A 25,384-nucleotide genomic window follows, 5' to 3' on the forward strand; every position below is an offset into this window, starting at 1 on the left:
GGCTTAGCCGGAAAATTACATATTTATATGTATAGGTAAAGTAAATTCTGCTAATAATGTCTACTTAGTAATGTGAGCTTATTTACTAGTCTATAAATATTTAACTTTTCTTAAAGAATTCGTCTTATTTTTTTCAAAAAATACGAACCTTGAAAAATCACAGCAAATAGACCATCGTAGAAGAGCACATCATTAAACTGAAAGATTTATTTTAAATGACGCAATTAATTGACGAATTTTACACCTAACAACACTAGCTCCTGCCAGCAGCTTCGCCCGCGTTACCGTGGGATAAAAAGTCCTATCACTATCCTATCACCCAAGTCAGCTCATACCCTGTCTGTATACCAAATTTTACTGAAATCCGTTCAGTAGTTTCAGCGTGATTGAAGGACAAACATCCAAATAAACTAACTTTCACATTTATAATATTAGTGTGATTATGTATTTATTTAAACTGCACTGGTGAATTGCCTACAAAAGACTAAAAAACAGTTCTAAGTATCAACAAAACTTAAAGCTCGTTAAGTTTCCACAACTCTTGGAAACCGTACCAGCTTCTTTTTCTCAGAAAGAATATTATCTTATTTAATAGCCCTATACAAATCAATAACGCATGCATCTCTTAGCATTGACCTAAAATTAGATCTTAGTATAATATTTATTACGTGCAAATTGAAATACCATAACGTTAAGCACTATTATCATGGTTGTAAACTTATGTGTTACATCATTCAGACAATTGCACCGTTTTCTAATGAATACTTTATGTTTACCTAGTGTTATTTTATTTTTCATTACCATTAAATATGGTTAGAATTTATAAAATAGGTATACTTAACTTACTTATTCAGATCTAGTTAGGTAAATTAATTAGGTATGTTTTACGGTTAAATCTAGTAATTACAAGGTAACTCACTTAGTTTCAGATCAGGTCAGGAACTATACTTCAGTAATTAGTAATTCTAAATTTAATATTTTTCACTAAATTCTGAGAATTGTATAACGTTGGGCACATCAAATGGTTGACAGCAGATACACCTCTATCTGTCCCTTTGAAAAACATTAAGCCCAATATTACATAATACTATGTACTTATCTAACGCCAAGATATTTCACGCTACACTTACTTTAAGCGAAAGTAAGCGTGAACATTGTACTGAGATATAATTTCCTCGCATGCGTACGATTCTATAGCAGTAACATAATGGTATAAACAAAATAAACGTTGCCATGGTTACCTAACGATAGGAAGTGAGGGCCCATCAGCTGTGAGTGATGGCTGACATATAATGCGAACACTTGAAACATATAACATGGGCATTATAGCATGGGTACTGTAATATGTGTTATATGAATGATTTCATAAGTGTTTAGTACCGGGAAATCGAAATTGTTTTGATTTTCACTGGCTACTGTTTAAAAAGATTCATTTCAACTTGTACTTTTTATTATATAAAGCTGAAGAGTTTGTTTGTTTGGTTAAACGCCGCTTAATCTCCGCAACTACGGGACCGTATAGATTTTTTTGTATTGGAAAGTTAGTCTGTTTATTGAGGAAGGTTATACATAGGCTCTTAAACATCACGCTACGATCAATAGAAGCCAAGCAGATAGGGTGAAATCGCTTGGAAGTTCAAAGCTAGTTTGAAATAAGTGTCTATTTCTTTTATTTGGAACGAATGAATACTTTACGTGTCTGGAATAGTGTTGTTACATAAGAAGAATAATAATTAACTTAGGTACTAAAGTAACAATTAGAAAGAAAAGCGGACTTCACACTCGCTATGTAATACTTATATCTTACGTAGCTATGCCCTTCCTACATTTATGTAATACACATTAACTCGTTCACGGTTGCACTATAACTGACGCTAACTCGCGTGACAATGACTTTGAAACTTGTTACTATGTACATAAATAACTTAACTTGTGAATTAAAGTAAGGCGCTGTAGGCCATCTTACTAGGAAACTAATGGCAGGAGATTGTAGCGAAGTGAAAATTCACTTTTCTGTCATCATTTACTGTCGTATTCAAAGAGAGTAATTTAATGGTTAGTTAACTTAGTAAATCTCAGCAATTTCCTTCTCCTCTAATAATATCTTTGATTTATTTCGTTGCGGGATCCAAGACAGTCGTTCACATCCCTGTGACGCTGACTGGACTTCAATGTTCCGGTGTTTTCATTGTTGTATTCACTGTAATTCCTGGCTTACAGGAGTTGCAACGGAATGGGAGGTAGAGGCGGGTTGACCCATTAAAAAAAAATCTTAGCAATTAATTTCAATCTACTAAGGTATAGTTTAAGTAATCATTAATTGGCTCTGATTACGGTAGATAGTATCTAGGTAAACTCAATGAATAAACCAACCCATAACGCCGAGCGCGCACTCCAAACGTAAAACACACCCGTAATAAGAGTACAGAATGTGTATACTGTAATCAATACAAATGGACGGCTAAATAACAATATGTTGTCGATACATAAATAGAAATGACTAGCACCCAATAAAAATAAATGAGCACCCGAAGAAAGTCGGACCTCATCAGTCACGCGAGGAGAGAAACTTCAATGTTCTTTGTTGTTTTTTAAACTCGCGGCTAAACTGCCCGAAGTACAACATTAGTAAATGTTTCGTAATTAAGCCAGATGGATACTGGGGCTCGAAGTAAAGTTGGTGTACCTAAATTAGGATGCCTCAAGGGTTGCTTTCATAGTTTTTCTATAAAAAAAGGTTGAAAGTTCTAGAAGATTCTAGCCAGACTTTTGCATTCAAAGTCAAAATCAAAATTATTTATTCAAATAGACAAGAAGGAAGAAAATAGGAAGGCACTTTTGTACGCATTTTTGTAGCTTCACCTACTGCAAAGATAGCAGAATACATCCTCTTTTGATTACTGGCTTATTTATCCTCCTTTCCTACCTATTACCGCACTCAGAGACATTAAAACTAATTCTTATTAGCGAGTTTGTATCGAAAACAATTGCTACGGACTAAGTTAAGTAACCATTAAATGACTCTGAATACGGCAACTAGTCTTATGTATTATGTTATCAATCGTAATAATAACTGTACGTCTGTATCATTTGTCTGCAGGTATACTGGGTGGGCCCCATCGCCGGAGGTGTGGTAGCTGGTATTGTGTACAAGTTCATCTTCCGCATCGGCAAGGCAGGCGACAGCGGCTCCTACGACTTCTAGACGACTGCTTCACACCCGTCTGCGAACCACGCCGGCGACACATCGTGCCTTAATGTAACCCCCCTTGCGTGTACACTACCCAAGCATTCTAAACTAATTTGCCAAAAATGAGTCTAAATTATCATCAATTTATTATAGAAATTGTAATATATCATAGTACAATATGTTAACAGAAATGCATGTAAAATTCACTAAAAATTGTCTCCTAAAATTGAATTAGATATTGGTGATAATATTCGGTGGTAGTACGCGCAAGGCTAGTATTAGCTTATTGATATACCCTGTTCAAATGTTGGACCAAATTGTTTAAGGACTTTGTCAATGGGCTTATACTTGTTTACTATATTAGTCTGTCACTATGCTCGACGAGAAATCCAAAGGTTTTATTACAAAAATATTATTATTTTATTGTTTTACGAAAAATATGAAAAAAAAAACTACTACGATTCGAAACCGTTATGTCGGAGTAAGATATTGTAATTTAAGTTATAGATATACAAATAAAAGTTTATATGAATTAAGTTTATTTATATTATGTGAATAAAGTATGTTTAAGTGGACGTCTACTATAACGCGTCCATACTCGAGTGCCTGTGCAAGTTATGTGATTAATTATAAATATAAATATTGTGAGGTAAATGTAACACTAGTGGGTATTCACATCGAAATTTCTCACACGAAATGATTTTTTTTTTAAATAAATGTCATCATTATAATATTGTGTTGTTATTTTACTCATTTGCATTAAACACCTATCACCACATCATTGAGAAAAGGAACTCTATAATATCTATAAAATTCAAGCCATGAAAAATAACAATTGGTACCTAAGTAGGAAGAAGGACCAACCTAATAATAAAATATCTGATGGTTTAATTTTTTGAAGCCAGTCCATTTAACTTTGCCTATGACTTGAATACATATAATTTTTAAACTGAAGTTAATGCAAGAATGAGGCAGGAGAGGCCTCTCCGGATAGTCATATATTATAAAGAAATAAAATTGTATGATTCAGAAACGAATTCATAGAAATTCTCAGATAAATTACGAAAACGCACCGACGCTACCTATAAAAAGCCAGCTAAAGCCTGCATCTATCCACATGATTCATTAAATATCGGTTCTCAACACAAACAACACAAGTAAATTAACCTTTACATACTAAATACCACAAATAGATTAAAATTAACACTGAGCTTACTTAGCCCCTTCTAACGCTTTTAAGAGCTCATTTGCAACCGTAATGACTGCACTCTCGGCGAGTGCAAGCCATTATCACATAAAGTGCGAACTAATTACCTAAATGTTATTAGGCTGTCAACAGCATAATGCAAGTTTAATGAACTTAGGTACATTGTGCACTATTCTAAGTGCTACAAATGTAATTAAGATTATAGGGCATTTGCATTCCTTATTACACATTTGGTTTAAACCGCGGTTTGCCTAAATGTTTCGTCAAATGGGATGGCTCTTTTAATTGTAAAAGCCACGGCTAGTTTTATCTTGGGTGTTGTAGAGATAGGGTCATATCTCCAACACCCAAGATAATGAGATTTTCATCACTTAATATCATAGAGATAGTGGCCAAATGTCGACCCATCAAATATAAAAAAGATACCTTTTTCACAATACGCAATACGATTGGTTCTCTCCTAGTAATCTATTAAACCTTTTGACTGCCGACAGAAAACTGTCGAGGGCAAATCCTCCCATATCGTGTCTCGCATGCTGTCCCTTATGGCGTCCAACGTGTAAACTTAATAATTATCATCTAGTAATATATGAAAAGTTCCACTTACATACTTAAGTCGAGTAAGCGCAAGTGAGCGTAAAAGCTTCATAACATGCGACTTTGACCTGAAGTTGACACATTGCGTACTTGACCGTTTTAATGTGGATCATGATAGAATTTTCGTTATAACACAATTATCTCACAATATGAACTAATCTTCATTTAGTTTCGCAAGTGTCGTGACTGGGATCGCTATGCGCCGGCGCAGTTAAAAATGTGGCGCGGGGTCAAGGGCGGGGCGATGAGCTTTGTCATGGCGCATGGCGTGAGACAGGTACACAGGTACACACTACACAGGTACACTGCACTAACCTACATACTTCAGAATTCGTGCTCGTGACATAAGATATTGTTGTTGTAGCCTGGCTGGCGGCCATCTTTAGATCTCTTGATCAGATTATTTTACAAAAACACGAAAAAAATATTCCATCGTGCCTGATTCCCCTTGTTTAGTTCGCCTGTTATTTTACCTATGTTGCGTTACTGGGTTGATCGAGAAAGGTTGCGTCTAAAGGGATCATTCGTAGGTCAGGCGAGAATGCAATCGAATACAGTTCGAATGTTTCGAATTGACAATTACAGAATAGGTCATACGACAGTATTTCAATATATTAGATTTTTGAAAATTTCGGTAGAAAGTAGACTACTTTGGATGGATTTTATGTACTTCGTCTACCACGTATTCTTTAAAAGTTTTAAGTTATTTTTATGAGGTGGTCAAGTTTTCTATAATTTATTATAAGGCTTTGTTTTATCACTTCTGGTAAACCTATGTGGAAAAATACCTTCAGTATTCTAATAATTTAAATAGCTAATTATGTACAGGATTTTTGTGATGAGAGCCAACTATTTCAACTCCATAAAGTTGGCCCCAAACAATGATTTCAAATAAAACTCAGAACTGAAGCAGATTCTATTTTATTATAGTAAACCCAAACTGCAATTACAATAGAAGCACGAACATTTTCAAAATGCAATACAGAATAATTTTACATTGTATAAATAACAGCATATAAGGACAGGAAGAAGAGAAAGGATATTAGAACACTAGAAGCATAGTCATGTGTTATAGTTTTAGATTAATTATGTGATAATAGAAGCCTCGAGCCGCCAGTGAAGGGATGACACGGCCTTGTTGACTGAACTATTTCATGTGCCATCTCACGACACCACTTTATCAAAGAATACAATCTGTAGAGATACGAACAGCGTTAAAACTACGGCATACATTGAGTAATATGTTGATACACAAGCTATTTTCTAGGGGACTATAGAATGTTATATTTTTTTTGTTAGATGGCCATGCACCCGTTGTAACCAAGGCAGTGCGGTGGCGCGGGCCACTCTCAAGGTTGTTCGTCTATGAGTGTCTGTAGGAAGGCGTCGGGCTCCGGGATGTCCTCGAGGAAGCCGGCGGCGTCGCAGAACTCCGCGAAGGAGGCGCAGGGCAGCAGCTCGTCGGTGAGAGTGGTCACTATGCGCTCGGCCGCCTTGCCGTTCGCTTCGTCATTGTGTCGGATGTACTCGGCGAGTTTCACTGGCCACTGGTCTACTGTTGTTGCGGTTACGTTCTGTTGAAGAGAAGGTATATTAGTATTTGTATTTTTATAAACGACTCATTGCTATGAGTCGTTAATAAGTAAGTAATATAGTAACTGGTGAAAAGTAGTGGTTGCATTTGAAATGCGCTTAGCACACCTCCCGTATTTTCTGCGAAGACGATTTTCTTTGGTGTTTTTTGCAAAAAGTCGACCAAAGAAACGAAATATAACACATTATTTTCTAGATTTACCCAAACGTTTCTAAAGAAAATTTAAAAATTTAAATCCAAGTCATAGTTACCTTGAACATGACAGTGTACAGCTGATCGATGATGGCCACAAAGAGCGCGTAGGGCTTGTAGTCCTGCCACTGCTTGAGCGCGCGCTGGTCGGGCGGCAGCGCGCGTATGGCGGGCCCGGCCGGGCACACCGCGCGCACGTGGCCGATTACTAGCAGGCGCTTCAACATGTCCACCTTCACCGCACGCCATCTGTACACAGAAGTGGGTTATTAATTATAACATCTGACTTAGAATATCTTTTTAGAGGTTGGTTTTGCAGATTGAGAAGCTAAGATGATTTTGGTACTAATAAAAACGTATTCTAGAATTTCTTATTTTGAATTTGTTTAAAATGTTCAATATTCTCAATTTTCACGAGACATACCAAAACAGTTACGTTTAACTCGACTAGTTTTAAAATACGTCAGGGACTCATATTCATAAGTCGCGACTATGAGATGCGCGTCGTGTGTCACGCTTTGCTGCTTAGTTATCTCACTAAACAGTACATAGGCTGTTAAAGAACTGAATTGACTTCATCATCATCATCAGCCGAGAGACGTCCACTGCTGAACAAAGGCCTCCCCTTAGTCCTCCTGAATTGACTTCACAGTTAGTAAATTGTGTGTGTTTATGAACTTACTTGGCGTGTGGGTAGAGCATGAGCATGAGTGTGAGGAAGTAGAGCGGGCCCTCGGCGTCGTGCGCGGACTCCAGCAGTCGCGCCGGCGCCCAGGCCAGCGCCGCCTCCAGCGCAGACACCTCGCGGGCTGACACACGGCTCCTGTGTACATGGGAAATGTAGACACATAATGCGTTATTTTGCGCAGTGTGGATGCGCTATTTTGCGCAACCTGTATACTGCTACAGCGCTGTTTTGCGCAGTAGCGCATAGCGTAGTGTTTTGCGCAACTATGTTTTTAGCCACGTTGAGTATTTATTAATGATAGTTTGTGACCAAAGCTGAAATTGAATGTTGGTTACTTTTTGAATATTTATATTGACAACCCTATTTGTTGTGCGTTAATTTTGTTTTATTTAGCCCTGATGATGACATTTGGAATACTTTTCAACGCAGTACAAACGACGTTTCAGGTTAATTCATTAATGATAGAAAACAAGTCTAAAAGTCTCTAAAAGACATAGTAATAGTACGACGTACGTGTTGATGACGTAGAGCGCCATGTGCACGAGCGCGGGCACGAGCTGCATGTTGGAGAGCGGGCCGCCGCCGCCCGTGTCGTCGTGGAACGTGCGCCCGCGCGCGAACCGCAGCAGCAGCAGCTTCAGGTCGTGCAGCGTGCACGTGTGCCCGATGTCGCGGTGCCCCGTGCATTCCTGGGGGGGGGGGGACAATACGTTTTTAACACTTGGATTTATAGTAAAACTACCAACAAACAGAAGCTTTATCTTTATAATAGATATTGAAACACAATTAAATATTAAAATTGAGGTAAAAAGGTGGCGCAAGTTTGCGCAACCCATGCGCATTACCATTACCATTAAGAGTGACGATGTAAGTGTATTAATTATTTCATTAGATAATAGTTTACAACGGCGTTGATAGCATAGTTTAATAACGTTATACATTCTCAATAATCATGTTTGAATGAATGTATACCTGTAAATAAGTGGTGTGCCGAGCGAGACAGCTAGCGAATGCCGGCTCGGGTACATGCGGCCCCCACAAGGGGAGCAGACCGTTGCAGCGAGTCGATGCATTCTGTAGCGCAGCACTCTCCCACTCGTCTCTGTAGAAGGGTAATTAAAATTGTAATAAACTGATAAGGAAATAAAGAGCTAGGATAGGCTACTGATAGAACTGTGCTACATAACTTTTAGCGCCGCGGCTTTGTCATGCGTAATACGTGAACTTTCTCGACAGTTTTACCATAGTTCACATGACATACTAGTCGCATTAGCTTGCAATGTATAAACTGATAAGGTAAGTCCCTCCTCTTTCCAAGAACTTCAAGGATTAGTGTTTAATAAAACTAATATCATCATCTATCGTCATCATCATCATCATCATCACATCAGCCATAAGACGTCCACTGCTGAACATAGGCCTCCCCTAATGACTCTCATATAGGCCGGTTGGAGGTGACCTGCATCCAACTAATATAATATTTATAAATAGTTTGCTCTCATACCTGGCCCGCGCGAGTCGTACCGCGGCCATGTGACACTCGACGTGCACGATGTTGTAGTGCGACACCGTGGTGTAGCCCAGCGTCTTGCGCGCGCGCACCTCGTACTCCTCCACCGGACAACGCTTCGTGAACGTGTAGATACCTAGCACCTGTACACCGGTACGATAAACGCATATTAGATAGTTGAATAATTATAAAAATGGCTTCTACTGAAATTATGTTATCTATGGAAGAATGAAAGTTTAGACTACGATTATGAAACCTGGTGTTTCCTCTTGAATATCGTTCCTCTCGAGTAAGCACATTAAGACGTAATACCAACTATTAATAACAAATTAAACCTCATCTCCACCATACAAACGCACAATAAATTAATCGTGCGAATACGCGCGTACCAATAAGCGTGCGACTTTCTCTGAAATAATGTGTGCTACACTGTGGAGATAAAGTTGTATTTGTTATGTTATTAATTAGATTTCAGCTCTGCGTCCGTATAAATGTATCCTAAGCTAGACACTACATTTATAGGTGAAGTAAAATACTGAATCTTGAAGGTACCTTCGCACAGTGTTTTAGAAACCCTTGGGGAGGACATTTTTAGCTAATAACGTATATCGATGTAGTTAGTCCTAATAACACAAATTGCAAAAGAAACCCCATGTCAATTATTTTTAGTTTTCGAGAAAAAAATACTAAAGTTGCTAATTCGGAGTGTGGTTTATATAGGATTTTTAAAAAAATTCTTTTATCTTTAAAATAAAGAGCAAAATTTGATATCCGGATTTTATCTCATATATTTATGTGTTATTCAAGCTTTACAACACGAATGAATTGTAACTAGGTACAGAGATATTTGCAAAAAATCCAATTATAGTTTCTATTTTTTATTTTTTTATTGACATAGTTTCCGCACGAAATCTTCATGGTAAATGATAGTTAGCCTTTTGTACTATGTACTTAAATTAAATCAGCCACATAATCCGTGGTATTACAAAATTATGTACAATTGAAAAAAAATCTAAGCGCCTTTATTATTACAAATAGCAAAGTCAACAATCAGCACTTTGCTTTTTAAATGATACAATAATTTTATCTAGAGAAGTCGACATTTTAGAAGATGATGCTTAAAATAAATTCTTATTTAATTTACCATAAAGATATGTTTAATATATACATGTTTTAATGTGTATTTCTTTCAATTACGTAGGTCCTAGTAATAGTCACCACACGATTTTTAATTGCAAACTATCATGACATGACTTTTGCTATATGGTAGATTAACTAAGAATTTATTTTAAGCATCATCTTCTAAAATGTCGACTTCTCTAGATAAAATTATTGTATCATTTAAAAAGCAAAGTGCTGATTGTTGACTTTGCTATTTGTAATAATAAAGGCGCTTAGATTTTTTTTCAATTGTACATAATTTTGTAATACCACGGATTATGTGTCTGATTTAATTTAAGTACATAGTACAAAAGGCTAACTATCATTTACCATGAAGATTTCGTGCGGAAACTATGTCAATAAAAAAATAAAAAATAGAAACTATAATTGGATTTTTTGCAAATATCTTTGTACCTAGTTACAATTCATTCGTGTTGTAAAGCTTGAATAACACATAAATATATGTGATAAAATCCAGATATCAAATTTTGCTCTTTATTTTAAATATAAAAGAAAAATTTTTAAAAATCCTATTTAAACCACACTCCGAATTAGCAAATTTAGTATTTTTTTTCTCGAAAACTAAAAATAATTGACATGGGGTTTCTTTTGCAATTTGTGTTATTAGGACTAACTACATCGATATACGCTATTAGCTAAAAATGTCCTCCCCCAAGGGTTTCTAAAACACTGTGCTTCGTTCTTTCCCTTTCAAAGACAATGACTAAGAGTAAAAATACAGTTTGAAGACAAGTATTATTCTGAATAAGCAAAGAAACAATGTATTTATTACCTTAGTAGGCTGGTACTTGTACCCCTCCCGGCAGATGCAGCAGACGGCGCCGTTCTCCTCGGCGAGGTCGGCGACCTGCTGCGTGAGCGAGCACTGCGCGGTCACCTGCCCGCGCTCGTTGCTGCGCATGCCCAGCGCGCCTAGCTGCCGCTCGCGGACTGCCATCGCTAGGCGTTTCTTCTCCTGTTGAGTTAATAGTTTGTTTGTTATTTAAAATATGTTTTTGGTTTCTTTTATGAAATAACATCTTCAGCGTACTTATACTGATAAATAGTAACACTACAGAATCAATGAAAGTTAGTTCATTAAAAGACAAAATCAAAGCATTTATTTCAATTAATCCTAAATATGGCACTTTTGAAACGTTAAATTGAATTGTCCGTCAGTCTGTCTGTCAGTGAAGCTAGGCTAAAATGATTGAGGTGTTTAAGATAGGCTTAGTTACAAAATGATTCTTCTACATGGTACATACAGGATAATATGTGCCGTTGTGTACTTGCACGCGTTATCTTTTTATCATAAAAATGTATTCTTGCCAATTACACAAAACACCCCATATAGTAAACACGTGACGTTACAGACCTGCCTGGTGAAGTCCCGGACCTGCTGCACCTTGGCGGCGCACTGCGGCTGGGAGCGCAGCGCCTCCAGCAGGTTCTCGGCCAGCGACCCCACGTGCTCGCCCGACGACACCTGCTCCAGACGGTGCACTATCGGGATCACCTTCTCGCATACTAGCATCTAGGAAACAAACCAACAAAAGGCCGAATGTATATGGATCTTCCAAAATGTAATTTCCTATGTACCTACATTTTAAGCAAATAAAGATTTAATATAAACATTTTAGCAATTTTATTTATTATCTACACTTTATTGAATTGTCAACAGTGACTGGTATTGTCTATGAAGTACTTTTACAGAAATAGTATTTTTGTATAATAACAATCGTGGAATTCATCAATAAGAATCCTTATGTATCTTGGAGATTAGTCGAGAATCCTGTAACAGTTTACGTAAGTCATATATTTTTCAATGAAATAAAACATACAGCTGTTTATAATTTGTAAATCATAACAATGGATTTTTTTATAAAATAACAATACCTAAAGTTTAATAATCTCAATTCAAGCTGACACTGCCAGAAAAAGTTAATTAAAAGTTTTTTAGATTGTAGTCCGAAATATAGCACCAATAACCTGAACTAAACTAAAAATACTATAAATTAGTTACCTGCGTGGGCTCGTGGTCGGCGGCGAGTCCCGTGAGGAAGCGCAGTATGTACTTGAGTGCGGGACGACTGATGAACTCCTTAAGCTCGTCAGAGTCCGTGCACACCAGGGTCGGCTTCACACACGGGGCGTGTTTCTACGGACAGGGCAATAACATGCACTTCGTAAATGGGTACAAATATTTCAAGGTTTTAAAGATAATCGTTGGCCGCATCATCGTTTACCACAGAGATGAGAGAGAGGCAAAACGCCTGAAGGAAAAAGTCTAAGCTACCAAAATCAGCTGAATTTCAGTGATTTTGGTAGCATTTCTTTGGGCCTATAGAAACGGCTAAGAATGATTAATAGTTAGAATATGCTAAACAGAATCCTTAGTAAAAGTTTACGAGATTGTCCGGCTTTCTGATTGACCGACTTGAAAAAACCAACAAATCAGAGCGCCGAACGTGCTCTCGTTTCAATTACTTTAAACGTAAAGCAAACTCATACTAAGGCTACAGTAAACTAAACTATTACTGTATTCAATTACAATTGGTGAAGATACTTACCACAATATACTCAAGCGCATCACGAACAACTCCAAGCGAGATCAAATAGTCCTTCAACGTGCCACCAATGGAGTTCCTCTCGATATTGGCACAGAAGACACAGAACAGTTCCATGCGGAACTCCTCCTCGGTCCATTGTTCAGAGTCCAGGCGGTCGAAGTCCAGTACTGGCTTGAAGTGGTCCACTAACATCGCCATCTTGAGATCATTGCCGTACACTAGCGCGGCTAGCACGCGGGTCAAGTGGCCTAGAGCCACTGAGTTGCTGCGGATACCTGTGTTAAAGAGAAATGTGTCTTATGTGTATGGTTATAGAGTGGGTTTTAGAATAAATGTTAATGATGGTAAAACATTTAATAGGAGTTTGTATATAAAACTTGCGGTAGCGCAATAGTAGTAAGTTTTGCGCAATGAGTTGCGCATCATTGCGCAAAGTTAAAAAGCTACCATTAAAGTTACCAAGTTCTATAATACTTTGCTTATAGTATAAAAAAGAGAAACAGTCAATATTTTACAGTTTATACGGTTATTCCAACATACCTGGACACTCAGTACAGTTGAGCAGTGCCTGCACGTACTCCGGTCCTCCGAAAGTGAGCGAGAACTGTAGGAAGGACTCCAGGCTCTCGCTGGCGGCCACTGATAGGATACGCTCCATTATCTATACATAAACAAGATGCTATTAGTTACTGAACTTATTGTAGCCTGTTTAGGAAAAGCCAAGCATTATTCACTTCTACTTCTTTAGTTATCTCATATAAATTGTAGTACATCTTTATGGTAAAAATGAATTTAAAAGGACGAGTCTGAGTTATAAAATGATATAAGATAGTCATCTAGTAGATAAAACGACCTTGATAAAACTACGACTACTTCTAGGGTTGCATTTTGGCTGTTAAATGTTCACTTACCTATAAGTTTACATTAGCAAAAAAACGGAAGAAAAACATTATTAACATTAAAATCACAAGTGAATACATTAATCCAAAGATTCCTTTACCACACTACTTATTCACATTTCAGTTTATTCTTGTTTTAGACATTTTTAAAGCATTACGTTTCAGACTCTTATGACCCAGGTTCAACAATATCATCACATAAAACACACAAACATAACAAATCATACAAGTATCACTAACCTCTAGCAGTTGGTACACGAGCTGCGCGCGCGCCATGTCCTTCTCCTCGATGGCGGCGAGATGTAGCGCGTGCAGTAACACGGGCAGTGCGCGCGTATCCGCGCGAGTCAGTACGCGCACGCAGCGACGTACGCGCGTACATAGTGACACCAGGCGTAGAAGAGTAGAGACTAGCGCACGCGCCGCGCCTACTCGTTGTATAGCTGCTAGGCGCTGCAGCATTACTTCGATACCACCTAGGAAGGAACGAGTCATTGTATAAAAAAAGTTGGATATAAAAGAGTTGGAGTTGTAAGGTTGAAAAACTGTTGAATTGATGAAAATGACGTATTGGTAAACAATGTCAACAATTTTTATAGTTCATACAAAATTAGATGAATAAAATGTGACTCATGATGGAATATCGGCTTTCTACAATAACGAATGACCTTAATAAAACTCGTTTTATTTAAAGACGTACCTTACAAAAATATTAAAATATCTTACCACAATCAGCAAGTACGTTAGCCATCCTATACAGCTGCTCGTCGTCGACTGCCTCAGCGTTGGCCTGAGTGAGTCGCTCCACGAACTCCTCCGTGGCGTCTCCGAGCAATCCTCTCATACGGTACACTACTCGCATCGCGTCTACACCCTCACCAGATGTGCACCACACCTTTGAAATAGACAATACCAAGTTAATATTTTTGCAAAAAAAAAAGTATATGTTATCTCCCTTTCACTCAGGTTTCCTATACGGAACGCAATCTAAATATAGAATCGAAGTATTTTATAAACCAATATAATCGATATTAGTAACTCGTGTTGGACATTTACGCATCGTAATTATGGAGAAATCGATATGGGGATTACCCCATATCACCATTTGACAACAATTTGACAGTTGATATGGTCAAAATCGGGACCTTATTTGTTCACCATCCACAAGCATTATCTTTCAATAATTACTAATACTTTTCTACTACTATTTTCAGTACACGCGCCTGAAATATCACCGCACAAAGTACCAAACGAACCTTTTTGTAAACATCCTTGACAGGCAGGTCGAGCGACATGATCTTGTTGCAGACGAGCAGCTCCATGCCGTTGTCGTCTTCCAGCAGCGCGACCAGCTCGCAGTCGGTGCAGATCTTGTTCTTCACGTCACGCATGAGCGGACCCATGCCCGGCTCCAGGGAGGAGTATGGGTTGCCTAACATACGACCCTGTGGGAAAATTGTTGTGTTAAAGTTGATTTTTGAGTATTGTATAAACACGTGTTTAGGAAACAAGATTAAAATCAAATGGTTATTATAGTGCATTTTCTCTATGTGATATGAAAACAGAGAAGCGGGGTAAGTTGGGTAGCCAAAAAAGAAATTGGGGTGGTAGATGCGAGATGAAGGGAAGATAGGGGGAGTAAGTAAAGAGGGATTGGGGGAAGAGAAATGGCAAAAAAGGGGGATTGGGTGGAGGAAGGGCAGGTGGGAGTTACATTTAGAGTAAAAAGAGATGACGGATAGAGGTTTAAGACAGAATAACTGGAGCAAATATTGCCTTACCTGTAAGAAGTCTTCCTGCTGCGGGTCTTTCTCCAGCGTAAGGAAGAACTCCCCGACGTCGTTCTCCTCGGGGTAGATGATGGAACAGAGTCTCTCGAATATGAACACCGGCGTGCGGTAGTCGTGTAGCGGGTACTTCTGCACGGTCTCTATGCAGACCGCCATGAACTCTGCTGTTTCAGCTTCAGTGCCTAAAGATGGAAAATTTAATGATTTAAAAATCTTCTTGGTAAGTATTTCACTATTATTGTTTATACTATACTATACGTTTTGATATACTAAAGACCTTCTATCGGTAACGTATTGGGCAAGTAATATGTTTTTTTACGACAAACCGATAGCAATACGCTATATTCATAGAGGAAGCCACCAGGCCTCCAGTAACTACACTCACACACAAGAAACAAAACGCAAGCGTTGATTCACGCCGGTTTCCAGCAAATCCATGGTATCACTTCAGTGGAGTCGTTCGATTAGCCGCATACCAAAGCCTACGCTTTCTTTACTATATAAGGGAATGATAGCATTCCTATCATTCGCACCTTATTTAATTATTACAGAAACTTGACTTATGAATCACTAACCAGTAGTCATCTCCTCGAGCAGTTCCAGCAGTTTCTCCTGCGTGTCGTCGGTGAGGCGCGTGCGTTGCACGACGAGGCGGCGCAGCGACAGGTACCCGCCCAGTACGGCGCCCACCAGGCGGCCCTTGTATGTACGCCGCGCGCCGCTCTCTTCTAAGAACATTGCTAGTAGCTCCGTCAGACGTTTTAGCGCGTAACCTGAGAAACGGAACAAAAGTCATTAATACCCGTATTTGTTGGCATTTAAGGTTATAAAATTAGGTTGGCCAGCACACCATGAGATGATTAAGGAACTATCACCCGAATACTCAACGCTAGTCAATTTTAAGACGCTCTCAAATGTATTTCTGTCACTATCAATTCTTTATAAAATGACAGAGATAGTATGATATTTAAGTACAACTTAAAATTGAGTAGCATTTGAGTATTCGGGCGTATATCTATTAAAACCAAAAGAAGAGCAGTCTTATCCAATTAGGTTTAGGTCTGTCTAGCTTTTCAATTAGTTGTAACGACTCTCATTGATGACGCAAGATGCTATGAACCAACCTATTTACTCGTACAAAACTATCACAACCGAATAGATCGGTAATTGTAAATTGAACTTTATTTCTAGCTACTAAAACTCTCTTTACCTTGCGCCAAGTCAGAAGTGAGCGTAGTTTCTTCAAGGCGATGCAGCTGTTCGATCTCCTTGGTCATCAGGTCGGCTATCTGTTGCAGAACTCCGCGCAACGCCAGGAACTGCTTCCATGGCGCTTCGGATGCCAGAGCTATAGGTAAAAACAACAGTATTAAGATACGTGTTTGCGCAAACGGTTTCAATAATAGGGTATTATCCTACTAGTCAAATTCAATACTTTTATCGAAATGTTAAACACGTTACTTTTCTATGAATTTTGTATGAAATTGTAAATTATGACGTCATAATTTTTTTTGCGTTAAATAGCATACTTATTACGCAAAAAAATGCAAGAAAAATTAAATAAATAGGTATATCGTCAAATGAATGAATGAAAATACGATTATTTCGGGATATTTTATTATATTGAAATATCAAAATAATTTATTTTTGACCTAGGAAACTACCCAATTTGCGCAACGGTGAAGATTTGCTATATTTTGCGCAACAGCTTGCGCATCGTTTATTAATTAATAAGAATAAGAATTCTTTATGTTGTCCTCAACTATTATGAGGAAAAGTGTCTTGTGTGATTGTGTATTAGGGTTTTAACTTACTTTGATAAAGTTGCAAGAATTGTTCGCTAGCTTCTCCAGCAGAACCGACTTCAGGCAGGAAGCTCGTCAACAAGATCAGTACCTATAAAGATAAATTTGTTAATACTGGCTACTACTATCTATATACCGTATGGGAAAACCTCTTATGACTTAATTTAAACCACATATTTGTTATCATCTTGGCTGACGATATACGAAAAATGAGCGAAATAGGCCCAGTAGTTAAGCCAAAAAGTGCATTATTCTCTATGAGCTAATTTGAACACTCTTTACAAATACGACATTATAACAGCAGCGCTGCGCGTCTGTAACATTCCTAGACAACCCACAACATTACAGCTCTTCTGTGGTCAAGGAACATGGAGCTGTTCACACAGAATTTAATACATGATTTATTTAATTATTTATATTGTTTGAAAATTTCATTCGTTATTTTCGTTGGAATATTTATTTGTACTATGCTTCTGTAGACGAGTACTACTTGTAATTTCATTTAAGTCATATGAGTGATCTCCATACTGTATATTAATATACTATATAAAGATAAATCGTGTACTCACAGCCTTGGTCCGTTCATAAGAGTCACAGAGCGACTTGACCATCTGGCAGGCGGTGTCGCGAGCTATGCGCGAGCTGGGGTCGAACATCACTGGACGGAGCCAGCCGCCGTCTTCCAGGGCCAGGGGACGCATGCCGTGGGAGAGCATGGTCTGTGGAGAAGAAAGATAATATAATAAAGGAAGAGTGATAATAATGAGAGATGTGCTTGCAGTTATACATGGCAAGAAGTTTTTAAATGTGAAAGTTAAGAAATACACTACAGCTGAAACTCGGTTTTGACAGAAACTTCATATAACTCACGCCAAAAATCGATCTCAATCCCATTGACACGTGAAGTATTTCTGATATAAATATTTTTATTTTTCAGCACATTTACTACTCGCCATTAATTTTTACTTTATTCAAAATATATTTCTTTTTTGTCAAATTGCTTTTTTATCTACTTAGAGACAAGATATAAACCACTAAAATCCATAACATATATTATATTTTTTCTTTTTAAAAAGTGTATACATACCCTCTCCCTCCATTTCGCGAGGTACTTAGTAGCGAGATGTAGGTCCCTTAGTTGCGTGGCGGTAGCGTTGGGCCTGGGTGCGCGTGCGCTGGCCAGGCGGCGCCACTGCGCGTGCGGCACGCGGCCCGCCAGCCACGCCGCCAGGTCCACCACCACGTTACCCGCGGAGGATGCCGCCGCTGTACCACTTGGGGGAGTTGTGACTGGGGTTGGTTCCTGGTAGAGATCATTTGATTAGTAAATATTAGGTGCTATGTTAATGTTTACATGTTGCTGTTATGTATACATATTCGGTTTACCTAGTTCACTGTTCGCCATGATAACATCACATAGGTGAAATAAACTGCACATTTACTGAATCATTTCTTGACTATCAAGCACACATAGCCAAAATAATGTGTTTCGTAAAATCTTTGCGTAAAACATTTTCGAGCTAAACAAACCTTCTACGAAAATTTGAATGGATAGAGTTTCTTAACTTACAATTTTTAAACCGTAAAATTCTAATTAACACTAATATTCTCCTTTTTTCTCAAGTCAGGGAAAACATAAAACCTAACTCCCTATATTCAATGATAACATACCTTAGCAGGCTCCTTAGGCGGCTCCCCATCAGTAGCGGCGGTTGCGGGCGCGGGTGCGGGTGCGGGTGCGGGTGCGGGTGCGGGCGCGGGCGGGGTGGCGGTGGACGGCGCGGGCGCCATGAGCTGCTGCATGTAGCGCAGGCACGGCAGCGCCACCTGCTGCAGCGCGAACTGGTGCGCTGTGTGGCACGACAAGACTAACCCTCCGTAAGTGCCGTTGGGCATTTCCATTTTATACTTAGCATACACAGGGCATTTTAGGGGGAAAATAATCTATTTGTTTTATAAATGAGTGGTCTTGTACGATAATCTGTTCGCACAGTGGATTCTGTATGTGTGTGATTCTAACTTTTTTCAAAACAGATTGTACATTGATCATAGCGTACAAGGTGATAGTTATTTGTTACGCAAAATCTCGTGTGAAAGAGCTTACAAAAAAAACGTTCCAGTGAAATGTGATTAAAATAAAATTCTACAAACCAAAAATGTAAAACTTCAGAAAAAAAAATTTACTGATACAAAAAAAGTCAAAACATTTAATATAAATTTTAGCTCCAGTTTAAATTATAATTTATTTCTATAATTAGGTAGTATCCAAAAACGTAACTTACAGTTAGGTGAAGACGAGTTGATGCCGGGTATGCCAGCCAGAGCCTCTGCCTTCAGGATGGTGTTGGCCGCGGGCGTTATGCCGGCCACCTCCGTCAGTTGTGGACAACACCTAGCGATACAATGTATTTATTAATGCCTGAATCAAGGCAATGATTAGGGCATGTGACACCTCGTGGTGCGAAGATCTGTTGGAGTGGAGACCATGGAAACATAAACGACCTGTTGGTAGACCACAGATGAGATGGAAAGATGATCATTCATCATTGGATTCTAACAGCCCAAAATAGGACGAAATGGAAAGAAATGAAGGAGGTCTACACGAAATTGGTTGAAAAAGGTTTAAGATGATGATGATGCCTGAATCATACAATCACTAATTTCGACGGTGCAAAATAGGGAGCAGCGACCCGATTACAGGCTTTATGCAATTACTGAAAATTTTGGAAAACTGAGACTATTCTTCGTGATATGATGATTTATGAAATAGCGTTTATAACAATTTGATCATAAAGCAGCCGACGAAACTGACACATTTGAATAACAGTCACTATATTTGGATCATTACAAACATACGAACTGTATGACAGTGCGTCAGTCATTTTTATCAGATCTCTCGCTCGCAGTTTGTAATCACCCAACTATAGCTATTAATTTAAATGAAAATACATACCAAACCCATAGCTTCACAATACATCTTAGCCTTGCCTCCCAGCATTCCACCGAATCTTGTACTTTCACAAGGGAGCCCAGTAGCAGTACTAACGGACGCACCTGTAACAAACACATTATCAATCAACAAATATTTTAATTACAACCTTAAAACCAAACTTTCTTAAGGTTCGACTAGTTTCGAACCACACCGGGGTTCTTGGACAGAATCGAGTGCGAAGAAAATAGTGGTCGTTAATATTATTTAAACGTGTCTTTCACTAGTCTTATACAAATATAAATAATCACAAATAAAAATTTATGTCTATAAATTATCATTGTATAATATCAAAGTAATACTTACCGAGTTGTTATGATCTTGTGAAGCGGCGTGTCCCATGAGCGACAGAGTGATGCGCTGCGACAACAAGTTGCACAGTTGCTCCGTCGCCGGGAGGTTGTCGCGGGTGACTAGGCAGATTAATGCACGGACTTCTTCCTGGCACTAAACGAAATAAAATTTATATTTAGTAGTTATTCATACTAGAAAAAATTGATATCATCCGCTTCTTATTCTTAAAATGATTATGATTATCATTCCATTCCACACATTGAATACCAAGCTCAACTTTAAATCCTACATCGAAATCTAAAATACTTTCTTTCAAGCAGTTTTGCAGTAAATATATTATTTTGATTTAATTCAACTTCAAAGTTTTAAGACAAAGTCTACCATTTCCATCTATCTGTAATAGATAGGCTCAAAAATAGAATGTATAGGTACCTGTGGAGTGCCACGATGCAGGTTGTGTTGTACAAGTTCCTGCACGAGCCCGAACCGACACAGACGCGCGCGGTGCTCGGTCTGGGACGCCAGGGCGCGCAGCAACGTCAGGCAGTGCTCCGCGCACGACAGCGCACAGCCGTAGCAACCACCGCCTGCACGACAATGTCATAATCAGAATTTCATTTAAAAAAAGTGCAAGTATATACTACTTTTAGTCATACATACATAACCTCATGCCTAACTCCCATGGAGGTAGGCAGAGACCATGAAACGCCAATTGCTACGATTCTTACACACCTATTTCGCTTCATCAACAGTCAGTCATTTTATGCATGCTCGTCGGTTAAAGGTACTTTTAATTTGGACCTTCATATTAGCTGTGTACATTTTTTTCATAAATCATTTACATCAGGGACTAACCCTGATATAACTAGAAACTAATTTCCTACCTTTAGTAACATCGCCGTCGTAATTCTGCAGCAGACCAGCGTACACAGGTAAAGTATCGCCTTTCGTCAGTTCGCTCTGCGATCTATCGAATGCCACCAACTCTTTCCTAAAAAATTAAAATGAAAATGTCCTTGTATAGTTGCAATTTGTTATACATTGAGTGATCGTATTTAGGGGGACACCTTTTATGGGTGTGTTAGGGGATGAGAAATTTGTTTTTTTATAATATAATCAGTACCATAATATGTATATTACATCTATATTAGAAAATACAAACTAGAATGTAATTTTCAAATAAGCTGCGCAAGCGCATGCTCGTGAATAAACTCCAGAACTGACTATAGTAGCATAACATTATAATTTTTTACGCGTAAAATGAGATAATTTCTCTCACATCATTACAATTTATTTCACCGTTTGTAAAATTTAAGCACTTTATTCCACTAACCTGCAAGCCAGCACCTTCTGTATGATCTTGGACAGGTCTTCGAAGTGTCCCTTGCTATCGACGCAGTACTTGTGCGCAAGAGTTTGTATGACGCGGTTGATCTGTGCGCCACTGAACGATGTGTTACTCGCGTTGCTGTTCTCGTCCGCTGACCGACCTTCTAGGCGATGCTCGCTGATTTTGTGGAGTAGGGACTGTGAAGGGAGAATGGTTTTAGGATATTGTCAATAGGGTTTTTTGATAGAAGAGATATTTATTCATTTTAGAGCAAATGAGAGTAAACAAAATGTGTTCCATTGCAAAATCTCGTCCAATATGAACCTAACATTCTTACAAGTCACTATTTCATAAGCGACCCTGTTTAACGTTACAGTAATTTCGCACATATAAGCTTGTCAGTTAAATACTTCTTTGGTAATCAACTATATTAATCGAGATTTGCCAGTGCAGCGACGTCATGCTCCAAAGATTATCCTCAGCTATTAAAAAAATCTTAAGTGATCTTTACTCTTACCTCCAACACAGGCTTATTGGACGTCAACTGGCGATACACCCGGTCTGCCTTGTCCAGCAAGGCGCCAATAGTCTGGACCATCTTCTTGCGCTCCTCGTCGTTCTCAATAGTATCGACCGCGCAGCAAGGCCGCGCCGTCAGCGTGTAGTCAAACTTCGCGTACTTACAGAAGCCGCACGCGTGACACAGGAACGGGTCTTTCTCGTCGTAGTTGATTGCACTGAGAGAGAAATAGAAGACGTAAATATGGGCTGAAGCTTCAAATCAATTGGTTGTTTATTGTAAACTTTAAAATTGGTTTATGCAACTCGGTTGTTATTTATTTAAGAGAAATGTTATAGACTACACATTACCATCATTTTAGATGGAAGTTATGAAAACTGAAAACCCTTTGTGATAGGCTTTTTAATAGAAATGTGGGTTTTTTTTTAAAACATGTATCGATATTTTGACTTACCGACACTTGTGACATTGGAAGACGTTCTCTCCGCAGTTTGCGCACACGCCCGGGTTGGCTGGCACAGACTGTGAGCACCGCGGACATTGCAGAGACTCACCTACGACAAAATAATAACTATAGTACTAATAAAACAAAGCTAATATTAAATCTTATTATTCTTTTGGCCTTTATCTAAACAGAACTTGTCTATAAAATATGACAGAGACCGGGATCTTTTTCCGATCTCCAGCCCCTATTTCTCTTCCCCCTTCCCCTACGGAGATTATAGTGAAACCCGTTTTATGTACAGAAAGCAAAGTACTGGACTAAGGTCCAGCAGACTGGTAATGTGATGAGACATTATTACAATGTCTATGTAGAATTGTATACATACCAGTAGCCTGTTGATTCTCGTAAAAGTCAGCGTACTCCATCATAAGGTTGCAGGCGACGATGGGCAGAGGGAAGTCGACGCGCACCTCCGACTGTCCCGACTGAAGTTGCACACGCTTCGCCTTGTGCCACATTCCTGAACATAGCAACATTATATAATGCATGCATGCATTTTTTATGTTTTGGTTGGTTTGTGTATAAAATACGTACTTTGAGTGTACGTTAATATAAAAACAAACTACCTTTTAGCTACAGAACCCACCCAGCCTCAATTTTGCACTCGCAAGACAACACTAAAGAGGCGTAAAGTCACTACCCCAATCAGTGAAGGGTTCGCTAGTTGAGTGACTATGACTAGACATTGGCAAATATTCTAATATAAAAAAACGTTGCCCCATACTAGTATTTTCTCCTGTATCGTGGGTGCGTTTACAAACATACAAGTTCACATACATTTGGCACCCAGACCGGGAACAATAATTTGTGGATCACAAAAAGAATTACATGAATTGTGACACGTATCGCGGCAACCTAACCGTGCAGTCATTTACGGCAAATGCAGCTTAATCCCTATAGACATAAGATACAAATTCCAACACTCACCGGGTCTATTCTTAAGCTCCTGCACGGCTTGTACAGTCCTGTTGTTGTAGTAGAAGTTGATGGTCCGCACCATCTTGCTGCGCTTTATATCACTGATGCGCAGATTGATGCGACTGATCATGTGACTGTTCACCAGCTTCACAATCTGAGTGGTCGTCGTGAACTTCGAGTCGATCTGCGTACAGTAGTGTGTTTAGCCCTTATTTAGTCGAGTTAAGGTTTATATTTGTGTGGTTTTTTGTGTTTATAGTGAGTGAGTTTAAAGTAAACAAATAAAGTGAATCGATATAATTGGTTAAACAAATTATTAAAAACAAAAAGGAAATAGGCCTGTGTATTAGTTTATGTACAGGTTTTATTGTTTAGAATAGGTAAAGATCATGCACAATAATAATTGTCTACATGACTCTCAAATACATCAAAGTCAAAGTCAAAGCATTTATTTCAATTAAGTAATCCTAAATTAGGCACTTTTGAAACATCAAATTAAATTGTCCGTCAGACTGTCTGTCAATGAAGCTAGGTGCTCGTTCCAAAGTATAGCTTCGAATAGAGAAGAACGATAAACTCCATTGTTACTCTTTTCAAAAGACATGTTTATTTACAATCTCTCTGATCACACACAAACTCCCATTCTCCTGCGCAAGCGCACCCTCATCGAATTCACTCGATATCGAACTACATAAATAAACTAACCAATCACAATCTAAACCAACCTTGATAGTAGGCAGCTTGATGGTCGCCATGGGAACCTCAGGGTTGTTGCAGACGAGGCAGGGCTCGGACTCGAGGTAGTACCCGTCTAGTTCCACGTAGGAACCGAGGGCCGCGTACAGGGCGGCGTTACCGTGCGAGGACAGAAGCTGGTTCTGATTGCGGAGTAATTCCACAGCGCTGCCTACGTATTTCTGTTTTGGGAAGAAGAACATATTGTTATTTATCTAGTCGTAGACTAATAAATGAAAATTGGAGTGTGTGACTACACACATAAAATATACATACGATAAATACAACCAAATCACATTATTTTACAATTTTTGTTTGTCTGTGTATCTGTATGTTCCGGCTGTTCTCTGAAATGGCCGGACCGATTTTGACTTTTTTTTAGGGGGGAAAATCATCCAATCCCTTCTCCCGCCTTGGGCGAGGCGAGATGGAGTGTTAGACTCTTGCTGACTAAAAACCACCACGTTCTTCCTCCTGCTTTTCGAACCGTAGCCCCAGTAAACCCGCTAGGTATTACGCAGCTCCGGATCAACCGATTTTGACTGGAATATAATTGGTTACTATTTCTATCTTGCTTATTATAATATCCTTACCTCAGTATCAATGTCTGGAGTCTTGAGCGTGAAGTATCCGAGCAGGTCAACGAACTGCGCGGCTTTACGTCCGTACTGCGGTAGTGTTGGCCAGATACCCCATAGGAGAGATACCAAGGAAGCTTGGTCGGTTTGCGCCGAGTTGCTAAACAGAATAATAGAAAGATGTAAGTAAAACAAAGGATAACATACTTTTCAGAAAGCTTAGTACGATTTTATGTTACGTCTAAAGAGAACGGCACGAGAACGCGTTCGGCGCCTTAAATTGATTGGTTCATTTGAGTTGGCCAATCAGAG

The 25,384-nt window shown here is 38.9% G+C and overlaps 2 protein-coding genes across 9 annotated transcripts in view; one reads left to right on the plus strand and one right to left on the minus strand.

The window, feature by feature from the left end:
- LOC118263055 (aquaporin AQPAe.a) overlaps positions 1 to 3,921 on the plus strand; it is an 83,526-nt gene extending 79,605 nt beyond the window's left edge. For all 5 annotated transcript variants that reach the window (XM_035574813.2, XM_035574815.2, XM_035574817.2 and 2 more), the window contains one exon: positions 3,101 to 3,921. In XM_035574813.2, coding sequence (XP_035430706.1) covers positions 3,101 to 3,205 — 105 coding nt within the window. In that variant the 3' untranslated portion in view covers positions 3,206 to 3,921. The remainder of the gene's footprint in view (positions 1 to 3,100) is intronic.
- Positions 1 to 25,384, minus strand: part of LOC118262946 (protein purity of essence) — a 105,192-nt gene that overhangs the window by 27,624 nt on the left and 52,184 nt on the right. The window contains exons 65-97 of one of the 4 annotated variants that reach the window (XM_050697554.1): positions 25,088 to 25,232; positions 24,485 to 24,676; positions 23,769 to 23,931; positions 23,167 to 23,301; positions 22,791 to 22,890; positions 22,334 to 22,553; positions 21,820 to 22,013; positions 21,371 to 21,477; positions 20,919 to 21,073; positions 20,499 to 20,639; positions 20,157 to 20,257; positions 19,486 to 19,595; positions 18,875 to 19,071; positions 18,291 to 18,506; positions 17,773 to 17,922; positions 17,213 to 17,294; positions 16,609 to 16,746; positions 15,974 to 16,171; positions 15,390 to 15,580; positions 14,865 to 15,053; positions 14,335 to 14,503; positions 13,849 to 14,084; positions 13,250 to 13,370; positions 12,710 to 12,984; positions 12,163 to 12,297; positions 11,515 to 11,673; positions 10,933 to 11,115; positions 8,973 to 9,121; positions 8,441 to 8,570; positions 7,982 to 8,157; positions 7,463 to 7,603; positions 6,840 to 7,029; positions 5,900 to 6,568 (exon numbers count right to left, since the gene is read on the minus strand). In XM_050697554.1, coding sequence (XP_050553511.1) covers positions 6,344 to 6,568; positions 6,840 to 7,029; positions 7,463 to 7,603; positions 7,982 to 8,157; positions 8,441 to 8,570; positions 8,973 to 9,121; positions 10,933 to 11,115; positions 11,515 to 11,673; positions 12,163 to 12,297; positions 12,710 to 12,984; positions 13,250 to 13,370; positions 13,849 to 14,084; positions 14,335 to 14,503; positions 14,865 to 15,053; positions 15,390 to 15,580; positions 15,974 to 16,171; positions 16,609 to 16,746; positions 17,213 to 17,294; positions 17,773 to 17,922; positions 18,291 to 18,506; positions 18,875 to 19,071; positions 19,486 to 19,595; positions 20,157 to 20,257; positions 20,499 to 20,639; positions 20,919 to 21,073; positions 21,371 to 21,477; positions 21,820 to 22,013; positions 22,334 to 22,553; positions 22,791 to 22,890; positions 23,167 to 23,301; positions 23,769 to 23,931; positions 24,485 to 24,676; positions 25,088 to 25,232 — 5,413 coding nt within the window. In that variant the 3' untranslated portion in view covers positions 5,900 to 6,343. Of the gene's footprint in view, positions 1 to 5,899; positions 6,569 to 6,839; positions 7,030 to 7,462; positions 7,604 to 7,981; positions 8,158 to 8,440; positions 8,571 to 8,972; positions 9,122 to 10,932; positions 11,116 to 11,514; positions 11,674 to 12,162; positions 12,298 to 12,709; positions 12,985 to 13,249; positions 13,371 to 13,848; positions 14,085 to 14,334; positions 14,504 to 14,864; positions 15,054 to 15,389; positions 15,581 to 15,973; positions 16,172 to 16,608; positions 16,747 to 17,212; positions 17,295 to 17,772; positions 17,923 to 18,290; positions 18,507 to 18,874; positions 19,072 to 19,485; positions 19,596 to 20,156; positions 20,258 to 20,498; positions 20,640 to 20,918; positions 21,074 to 21,370; positions 21,478 to 21,819; positions 22,014 to 22,333; positions 22,554 to 22,790; positions 22,891 to 23,166; positions 23,302 to 23,768; positions 23,944 to 24,484; positions 24,677 to 25,087; positions 25,233 to 25,384 lie in introns of those variants that run through there. The other 3 variants (XM_050697555.1, XM_050697553.1, XM_050697556.1) reach the window with 3 other exon arrangements.

The sequence above is a fragment of the Spodoptera frugiperda genome, chromosome 12 (assembly GCF_023101765.2).
Source record: "Spodoptera frugiperda isolate SF20-4 chromosome 12, AGI-APGP_CSIRO_Sfru_2.0, whole genome shotgun sequence".
Classification (NCBI taxonomy): Eukaryota; Metazoa; Arthropoda; class Insecta; order Lepidoptera; family Noctuidae; genus Spodoptera; species Spodoptera frugiperda.